This window comes from Gavialis gangeticus, unplaced genomic scaffold (genome assembly GCF_001723915.1).
Source record: "Gavialis gangeticus isolate Ggan-Ray unplaced genomic scaffold, GavGan_comp1, whole genome shotgun sequence".
NCBI lineage: Eukaryota > Metazoa > Chordata > Crocodylia > Gavialidae > Gavialis > Gavialis gangeticus.
This window is the reverse complement of record NW_017729022.1, coordinates 120,090,022-120,100,502: the sequence shown is the minus strand read 5'-3', so window position 1 is coordinate 120,100,502 and position 10,481 is coordinate 120,090,022. Positions and strand designations below refer to the sequence as shown.

Genomic DNA, 10,481 nt, shown 5'->3' with positions numbered 1-10,481 from the left:
TGCATGACAACGTGCAATTGGCCTTCCTGACTGCATCCCCACACTGATTGTTCTTCTGTGTCACAGCGTAGCTGCCGCAGCTTCTCTGTAGTCATCAGGGGCCCTCCTCTTTACCGCCCCCCATGCCTTCTCCGCCTGAGGTTTCTGTGGTTCTGGCCTTTCCCTTCTTGTCACCTAACCAGCTGGCAGGGCTCGATCCTTAACCCCTGCTCAACTGGACGGCTGCACCCAAAAGGCTCTGGTTTTAAAGGGGCTGCTCTACTTCCTGGTAACAAGGCTAGGATTCCGTTACAGAAGCTCAGCAACTTGTTGGCACCTGAATCTCCACTTGCATCTGCTCAGCATTTAGGTAGGGTCTGGCATCTCAAGCTGGGCAATGCTCAGGTGTGCCTCTTGCAAGCTGTGATCTCCTGTGTTACAGAGAAGCCCAGTTGGATCTTACCTGTGTAGCCAACTACAATGCAATGAATGCAGCCACAATGACTACTGGGTGGCAGGAAGGGGGCAGAAATGCTACTGTCAGTGATGTGCCCTGCCACTTGGCAGAGGTGGGGTGATTCCCTGTCCCCATTGTCTCTGGTGTTTCAGACCTTGGCTGCAGCCTGGGAGAACTGCACTGGGTCTCATGAGGACAGCATGGGAATGGTGTCCTCGCCCTAGTGCCCCGGCTGGAGGCAGAATGGTCCTTCTCCCTAGTTACAGCTTTTCTCAGCCCTGTTGCCCATATCTATGTATAGGGCCATTGCTCCGTCAGCTCAGCTCCTCTGTGCTCAGGCTGAGCTCAGGTAGGCTCATGCTTGGGAAAGACTGGCCCTGGGACCTCCAGGCTGCCCCCAAGGAAGAGGTGCCATTGGGCACACATGCAACACTGCCCATCCAAGAGACATGAGCTCCGAGCCTGGCTGGCAGCACAAAGCTTTGCCTGGGCTACAGGTTCCTCTGTGCTCTTCCTCCTGGCCTCTTTCAGACTGCTGAATCCCATGGCCATGACCCCACCCGGTAGCCCTGGGACAGCCTAGGGCTCAGGCTCTGAGTTTGCTCCTCTCTGTACCCTGCCTGCAGCACCACCATTGGCTCTGCCCAGGCCCCTGCTTTTTGCAGGTGCTTGCCAATAGCTGTCTGGCTAGTGACTGCAGACATGTGTACCTTGTCCACTTTGGGCTGCAACTGGGAGTGGGGGAATGGCCCTGCCAGCATGGCTCACAGGGGAGCAGCTGTGTCATCCTGTGGCCTTGACAGCCTGCTCAGTAGGGCAGAAGTGCTGCTTCATTGGTTGCTTGGTGAGCTACCACCCTCCATACAAGTGTACCCAGGAAGTGGCCAGGTTCAAGGGCAGTTGGAGCCTTAAGTCTCACAGCTACTTAGTACCTCCCTGCACTGGGAGTGGGGCAAGCCCTCTGGGTGAGCAGGGCGTGGGGAGCACGGTAGGAAAGGAAGGGCATTACAGGCAGTGATTGCTGTGCATGAGCATGTGGTTTTGGGGGTACCAAGAGGCTGCCTGGCCAGACTGCATCTGTGCTGGGTAGGGAGTGGTGAGGGTCAGTGCACTGTTCTCCAACTCAGCCAGGCCATCAAGATCCGTGGGACTGTCCTGCAGAGTTTTGGAAGCGTGCTGGATCCATGAGTCTCTGGGAGTGGGCTGGCCTCACCAATCCACAACCTTGACAGGAGCCAAAGAGGACAGAGCTCTATGCCTCTAGGAGGTAGTGGTCCAAGCATGACAGGTTTCTTGATGATGCCCCCAGCTCCTCCAATAATCAGAGCACCAGTAGCTAGGCAGAAGCAAACATTAGGTTCAATATGTGCCAATCAGCATGGGAGATCTGCCCTAAAATGGTGAATCTGCCAAAAAAAAGAACCATTTAAAATTGCAACTTTTCGTGGTAGAAAGTTTTTTTTTCCCCCATGTATTTACCATGCTGGACTAGTATTTCTATGTACCAGTAGCCCACAGTCCCTTGCTCTCCCTCGTCCCTCACCCCAAAAGGGAGGAAAACTTGCCTGCTCTGTGAAGCTGTTGGGGTATGCTGCCTCCTCCCTGGTACAACTGAAAAAGGGGACGGGGCTGGAAGTGGCTCTGCCCTAGACCCTGGGAGTGCCCCTTGTCTAGTCATACCAGTTTTGCCCTTTAAATTCCTGGCATGCCAGCAGCCCAAGACCCAGGGATGGTGCTGGTGGGTGGTCCTGGGCTGCCCCCTCATCCTTTGAAACCCCCACAGCCCAAGCAGATGCCAGGAAGAGCCCTAGTCCCACAGGGGAGGGGATGAGCAGAGCTGGTCCCCATGCTCTGCTGGAAGCAGAACAGCGCCAGCTCTGCTCACTGAGCCCCCACCCAGCAGGGATCACATGTAAAGGTCCGGTGGGTGGTAAAGGTGTGTGGGCTGCCTGCAAGTAACAGCAGGGGCTGATGAGGGGCCTGCACCCTACAAGGGGTGGGGGTGCAGGCCCTCTGATTCGTCCCTGTCACTGCAGGGGACTTCCAGGCAGCCCCATCACTGTTGCCACCCAGTGGCCAGGGTGAAGGAGCTCTGCGTAAATGGCGGAGAGCCCCCAGTCAGCCTTCGCTGCTGTGGAAGTCTTGCAGGGAGCCCTAGCAGCAAGAGTGATGAGGACCTTTAGGGGGTTTCTAGTGCCAGAACACCGACAGCCCATTAAAGCACCAGAAACTTTTAAAGGGCTCCTGGACAGCCTGAGATTGGCTTCAGACAGCTCTTACCAGGCAGCCAGGAACTCTAAAGGGCTTGCAGGCCTGTCTCACTGACAAGCTCCCTTACAGAGCAGCTCTCTCTTGCCCCCTGGCTGGAGAGTGCACCTCTGTGGCACCTTTGTCACCCTCCAACCAGATGGCCTCCTATAGTGCTTTATATTTTGTAACCAAAATAACACCTGTCTCAGGGCCCTCAGACCAGGCCTACTGGATCGGACAATATGAACCAGTGATGGCAGTTCCCTGGTTAGAGTACTTAGCCAGGATGTCGAAGAGCTGGGTCCAATTTCCTCCTCACTGGCCATGTCTACATGAGATGCTGACTGTGCAATCACTTGTTACTACTGCACAGTAGCTTGTTACTACTGTGCAATAGCATGCACAAAGTGGGACATGATGCTACTGCACAGGAGTAACAAGCTACTGTGCAGTAGTAACTAGCTACTGCAGATAGTGTCACCAAAAAGCTGTTCAGGGATGGTACTGCACAGTAATTTAGTACAGTCATTTAGTACTCAGCAAGTACTGAATAACTGTGTAGTAATTACTGTGCGGTCAGTGTCTTATGTAGATGCAGCCAGTCAGAAGGGCTGAAATCAACATCTTGGACCTCCCAGGAGCCTACTCAGATTAAAAGACTAGATACTATTTGGGGACACAGAGAAACTCATATTCTCACCCTCCCTTCCTCACTTGTATTACTGCTCCTCCACTTTGCCAGGAAGACTTAGCAACTCATTGAGCCAGAGAAAGAGCAAGTATGAGCATGACCCACTGGTTAGCACCCTCACCAGCTCATGAGAGACCTCTCACTTGCTAGAGTATGCTTTCTGGACCAGAGAAACTTTTAGTAGTCCAGAGACCAAACATGACTCAGGATCTCTATGCAGACTCTTGGAGGCTGGAGAGTGCACCTCTGTGGCACCTTTGTCATCATCCAACCAGGTGGCCTCCTATAGTGCTTTATTTTTTGTAGCCAAAATAACACCTGTCTCAGGGCCCTCAGACCAGGCCTACTGGATTGGACACTGTACAAGATGAACCAGTGATGGCAGCTCCCTGGGTAGAGTACTTAGCCAGGATGTCAAAGAGCTGGGTTCAATTTCTTCCTCACTGGCCGTTGTCTACATGAGACGCTGACTGTGCAGTCAGTTGTTATTACTGCATAGTAGCTTATTACTACTGTGCAGCAGCATGCACAAAGTGGGACGCGATGCTACTGCACAGTACTAACAAGCTACTGCACAGATAGCATCACTAAAAAACCATTCGGGAACACTACTGCACAGTAACTCCAGTTATTGTAGTCATTTAGTATTTGTGTATGCAAGTACTAAATGACTGTGCAGTAATGACTTCGCAGTCAGTGTCTTGTGTAGATGCAGCCAGTCAGAAGGTCTGAAATCAACGTCTTGCACCTCCCAGGAGCCTACCCAGATTAGAAGGCTAGAGACTATTTGGGGACACAGGGAAACTCATATACTCACCCTCCCTCACTTGTATTACTGCTTCATTTTGCCAGGAATACTTTGCAACTCACTGAGCCAGAGAAAGAGCAAGTATGATCATGGTCCGCTGGTTAACACACTCAGCAGCCCATGAGGCCTCTCACTGGCTTGAGCAGGCTTTCTGGACCAATGAAACTTTTAGTAGTGCAAAGACTAGACATGACACAAGGTATCTATGCAGACTCTTGGAGGCCACAATCCTTATTGATCAAGCACTTCTTGGAGCTGCACCCTCCCTCTCTTCCTCCCCATCCCAACCCTGAATCCCTCTCTACCCCCTTCTACAGAAGCACATGCATCTCTTCCCATCTGGCCCATACTACCATGTTGGTCAGTGGAAGTATGTTTATACACCCTTAACAAGAACAGTTTTATTCCTTTTTAAAACTCTGCAGCCCTTCCTGCACACAGGTAAAACCAGTAACTTTAGTTATACTCCCAATGCTCCCTACTGTCCTGGTAGTGCAGTACTGCTCAACTGCAGGCCAGATTGGGCCTGGAGCCTGGCACTGACCCCTCCCTGCCTCGTATTCTGGGATCAGGTCCTCGGGGTCTGGCACTGTCCCTGCCTGTCCCAGGATCAGCTCCTTAGGGGCTGTCACCACCCACTCCCAGCTTCCCACACCAAGATTAGGCACTGGGTCCCAGTGCCACCACTGCCTGGCACTGAAGGCTGGGATCAGGTGCCAGATCTAGTGCACAGGGCCTGGGGCTCCCCATGTGTCTAGAGATTTGGCAGCAGGGGAGCAGTGCCACTGCTCTCCTGCCTCCCAAATTTCCAGACCTATCAGGAGCCCTGTAAGGCAAATGACACAGCACTGTGGGTTGGATCTGGCACACAGGCCAGAAGTTGAGCAACCCTGTGACAGAGGATGGTCCCATTCAGTGGTGCTTCATATTCCAGTTCATCAAGGAACACACTTACACTTGTACCCAAATTGAATTTCAAGTAAAGATAAATCCTCTAACAGCAACAAGCTCTTGGACCTGTGAGTCTCAGTCTGTTTCTTTGGTCTTCCCTGTCCAGAAGGGTTTTGGTACTGTTCCTGAGTGTCTGCAATAGCTTTTGAAAGGTATTTGAAGCCTGAAGAAGCCCACAGGTATCCAGTGAAATTTTGGATTGCTCTGAGGCACTTGTCCTAATACATCCCTTCTGAACTCCTGCCCTGTGCCCAAGGGGATGTAATACTTCAAATAGCAGGTACCTAACCTGCAAAGTGATTCAAAACTCCCACTAGGTCATAAACTGCCTTTACTAATCAGACTTTAAGAAACAATACTAGAGCCTGTAGCCTAAAAGACCCCCAGGCATAAGCTCTTGTGCACTGTGCTTTGACTCTTTTACCGGGACAGACCCCTACAGGGGTATGCTCGATTACAGAAACATCAAAGTTGTATTTCCAGGCACCACGGAAATCCTCTCCAAAGAGTCAGATGCTCTTTTCACAGGTCCCTAAATAGGTGGTCCAAATTTTAAAGTGTCCCATGACTTTGTGAAGAATAATTCCTTTAAAATAAGGCCACTGAGGAGCTGAACTTCCAGTGCTCACTTTGGAATATCTTGGATTGTAAGCGCAGAGGTGACTCACTCCCTCAAGCTTGTGTTTTCTATGGCTACTTGTTTCTGCAGCCAAACCCAATGCCTGCTTTTTGAGATAGGACAATAAATATCATGGCATAAGCAACATATTGAGAGCTGAGGGCATTCTTATTTTGTTACATGGCAGGTTAACAACCACTGAGGTCAAAACTTGAAGGCAGGTGGGGGCAACTTCCCCCCACTTTGTTTTATTTTCCCTAGTCCTGTCCCCAATTTTTCAGTGGGAAGCAGTGTAAAAGGGGGAGTAGTGAGGGACAATTTTCTTATAAAAATGTGCTGAAAAGTATTCAGCAAAATGAAAACTGATTTGATTCAACATTTTAATTTCCCATCCCCAAAATGAAAATAATGAAATTCCTGGTTTGGAACAAGCATTTTTAATCTAAACTTGACAAAGCTAAGCCCTCATGAAATCAAACAATTCAAACGGAGAAATACATATTTAATAATGAAGCAAACACCAGCCAGTTACCCTCACCAGTAGTTATCATTCTATTATCTAGAAATGCAAGCGTGGCTTTACAAGGGCTTTTGGTTAGATCCAGTGATATTTCATATTGGACACTTGCTCTATTTGGGGATGCTATCCTGCCCTTATAGAAGACAGATCTGATCACTGAGGGAATGTCTGAATATTGAACTCAATCTATATATATATTTTAAAATCTTTCCCATGTCTGTTCCATGGGATGCTGCTATATTTCGATCCCTGCAAATACTATGCAGAGAACAAAATGAATCTATAAATTAATAGTGCCATTCTGTAAGAGGGCTTAAAAAATGCCACTTCTACTGCTCTCTCTCAGATACATTCTGGATACTCTATTGTCCATTAGGATTACAGCAGAGTCAAAGGACATGATTCTTCACTTATGTAGGATTTTACATGGCTGTTAAGTCTACCAATTTCTTGAAATTACAGATTTACATTAGTGTAAGAAGAAGAGAAACTGGTTCCTTCCCTGGACCAGGGGACTGGCGGGGGGGAAGCTGCATAAGAGGAATTTTTTTTTTCAGACATAGATGGTTTTAAATCTCTTTTCATTGGCACAGGAAACAGGAGCTTGCAGCCTATAGACAGCATACAAGGAAGCCCTCTCCAAGTACCCTCTAGAAGTAAGTCAGCTCGTCATGCTTAGTCTTGCTTTTTTGGTAACTGGAGAGGCTCAGTGGTACATTCTCATGAGGAAGGCTTCTGAACACCCGCAAATGCAAAAACTCATCATTGCCAACATGTACCTGAAAGGCAAGAAGAAAAGAAAAATCAGTTCCAGGGAATAAAAGCCTTCAGCTAACCACCTGTGAAAAGTGTATAATCATAGTTGCTTAGGCAGTAGGGCTGGCATTAATTTATTCACAAGAGAGGTGCTTTAATCTAATCTGGAACTACAAACACTGTAATGTCTTAATCACAATTCAACTGGCTGTGACACTGCATCACTACCAGGCAGAGCTAAAGCTAGCTGGGTGCAGCACTGTGCTTAAGCATGCTTGGGGTTTTTTTAAATGTAAACATTCTTTAAATTCTTTAAAAGTTTAAATTATTTTAAACTGTGGATTTCCTGGGTTTCCAATTATCCCCATTACAACATCTGTTTCAGGATTTTACCCCTTGCTTACTCATAATAGTCTCAACTTGAATTACCTTAGAAGTTATGACACAAGATTTTGTTTTGTAATTTAAAGGCCTTAGTTTAGAGCCAACTCACAGAAACTTCTCTGTAATTGACTGACTGAAGAAGAAACATGCCGAGATACTATTCCCTGCTGGATTGTACCTTGATGAAGTAGTTCATGCCAGCAACCACCTGGGTTTTAAACTCCACTGCAGCAAAAACATCAAAGTTCTTCCCTTCCTTTTCTTCTACCTGAGACTTCACCTGAAAAAAGTAAAAGATTATTCAAAATATAAAAGTCTGGAGACCATGAGCTCACAGAGTTAGTGCTTCAGGTCAAACTAGTAGTGATCTGGATCACATTAATGCAGACTCTAGACATGCTGATCTCACTCACTTTTATTTTCTCTCCTAAGGTGAAGAGGTAAAATAAGAAGAGTTCAGTAAAGCAGGGCTACCAAATCTAGACAGCAGACATTGTACAGGAATGAAAGTCTGGGGATCTGGCTTCTAACTACATTGTTATGTCATTCATTGCAAGTGACAGTCCTTCTCCATGTCTCTGTTTTTTACCCTACTGCACAGAATTTACTCACACATCCAATTAAGCAAAGCAGTTTGCTATCTACAATATATATTACAGGACACATTAAATTACAGAATAAGAATTAAAACAAGCCTGAAATTAATTTCTTTGAAGAGCCTTCTTCGAATCTACTCATCTCTTCTAAATTAAAAAATGTACCATGTAATAGACAAGCATTTAAAATACTTCTTTAAAAAGAAATCAGTGTTTTAGAAGGAATGCCTTCTCAATGTTGCATTAGGAACAGGTACTTTATTACATGTTGGGAATCTAGGGCTCGAAAGAAAGGAGTAGCAAATGTGTTAGACAAGACAGACATACACTAAGTACTATAGCTTTTAAATAATAAAGTACTTTGCGGTTAAGGTAATATATGAAAAGTACCACAAAACTCTCCAGTACAGTAAAGACTATTTCAAATTAGAATATAACTGAAGGCAAGTTGAGTCCAAGGCTTTGCAGAGTCTATTTTATGTTTTCCCAGCACATGATACATGCTACCGGTGACTTGATATAATAATTACAAAATCATAGAGAAGTAGGGCTGAAAGGGACCTCTAAAGGTCATCTAGTTCAAGACCCTGCCAGAGCAGGATCATCCCTATTCAAACCATCTTATACAAATCCATTGACCACTGTCCAGGGGAGGGCAAAATACGGCTGGCAGGTAGAATCTGCTTACCAGGCGGTTTCATCTGGCCTGCAGGCGGGTGCCCACCTGTATCCAACCTGGCTCATGGCTGCCCTTGCTGTGCTCTGCATGGGGCGAAGTCCTGCCCATTCCCACCAGGAAAATGTGCTGTGCTCCTAATCTTACCTGTGGGAAGGCTCCAGCTCCAGCCAGTGCGCACAGCTACCAGGCAGGGCTGCTGCTGCTGTTGATGCAGCCACCCAGGGAACTACTTGGCTCCCCTGGCCTCCAGCAGCTCCTCGTCTTGTCCCTGCTGCAGCACTCTGGGCAGCAGGTAGGGAAGTGGCAGAAGCATAGGAATGTGGGGCTGGCAGAAGCAGAGCCCGGGGTTACGGCTGGTGAGAGTGTGTGGCTGGTTGGTGCTGGGGCTGGGGGGAATGCGGGACCAGGCTGGCTCCACTGCACAGGGTTACCTGCAGTTCACATGTAGGTCCTGGGACCCGGCTGGGAGCTCCGCATGACAGAATCACAGAAAGTTAGGGTTAGAAGGGACATCAGGAGGCATGAACACCTTGTGCCTCCTGAGGCTGGGGGTGCACAGCAACTGCCTGCAGGTGGCGGTGACAGTGGCATGGTGATGGAGAGTGGAGACTACCCACAGGCAGCCGCAATGACATCAATGGCAAGGGCAGGTCAAGTGGGGACTGCCCGCAGGCAGCCATGGCAGTGTTGGTGGCAGGAGGGGTGGCGAGTGCCAAGCAGTGACTGGTGATCGGTGACCACCCCCAGATACTGCTGGCAGTGTCAGCGACAACCAATCTCAGGGGGTGCATGCTAGGCCTGTGTGAAGCAGCAAGTATTCGATTCGGCTTTGGATTCGGCTGATTCAGAGGGACAGTGATTCGAGTCGGTGATTTGAATCACTGTCCCAATTCAATTTGGCTGATTTCAGATTTGGAGATTCAGCCACTGAATTTCCTCTGAATTGAACAGGCGGCGGTGGCAGTGTTGGCTGCAGCAGCCATGGTTAGGGCCTCTGGGGGCTTGTGGCAGAGGCCCCCCCCATGCAGGGCAGTGGGGAGCACCTCCCTGCCCCACCTGGCACCTGTACAGCAGCATCGTGCGGATGCAGTGCAGCTGGGGCAGCTCCAGCAGTCACCCTGGAGCCTGGCAGCACTCAGCCCGAGCGGCCCCAGCTCCTAGACAGCGTGTGGAGCCCCGCAACACCCTGCGAAGCTGCACTGCACCCTCGCAATGTGACAGCTGCTGCGCAAGTGCCAGTCAGAGCGGGGAAGGGGGGTGATTCCCGTTGGCCCCACTGCACAGGGGGGCTCTGCCCCAAGCCCCCAGAGGCCCTGATTGCCATTGCTGCAGCCATCTTTTGTTTTGTTTTTTTGGTTTTTTTAAGTGCCAGGACACCATGGGGAGGGGGAAGCAGGGTTGCTTGCAAAGTTCCCTTGCTGCAACTTGACACTGTTGTTCCTTGTTCTGTCATCTGCCTCAGCTGAGAACAGTCTAGGCTCCATTCTCTTTCAAACCCCACTTCAGGTAGTTAAAGGCTGCTGTTAAGCCCCCACTCAGTCTCCTCCTCTCTAGACTAAATAAGCCCAGTTCCCCCAGCCTTTCCTCGTAAGTTATGTGCCCCCAGCCCCCTCACCATTTTTGCTGCCGTCTGCTGGACTCTCTCCAATTTTTCCAAATGCGTTCTGTAATGCAGGCCTCAAAACTGAACACAGTACTCCAGATGTGGCCTCACCAGTGCTGAACAGAGGGGAATAATCACTTCCCTTGCCCTGCTGGTAACGCACCTACCAGTGCAGCCCAGTATGCAGT

General features: G+C 49.0%; 1 protein-coding gene across 1 annotated transcript in view; it reads right to left on the bottom strand.

Annotated features, from left to right (window-relative positions):
* Positions 1–6,173: 6,173 nt before the first annotated feature.
* The window catches only part of CSTA (cystatin A), a 17,953-nt gene continuing 13,645 nt past the window's right edge, over positions 6,174–10,481 (bottom strand). The window contains exons 2-3 of the mRNA XM_019516080.1: positions 7,594–7,695; positions 6,174–7,054 (exon numbers count right to left, since the gene is read on the bottom strand). Coding sequence (XP_019371625.1) covers positions 6,926–7,054; positions 7,594–7,695 — 231 coding nt within the window. The 3' untranslated portion in view covers positions 6,174–6,925. The remainder of the gene's footprint in view (positions 7,055–7,593; positions 7,696–10,481) is intronic.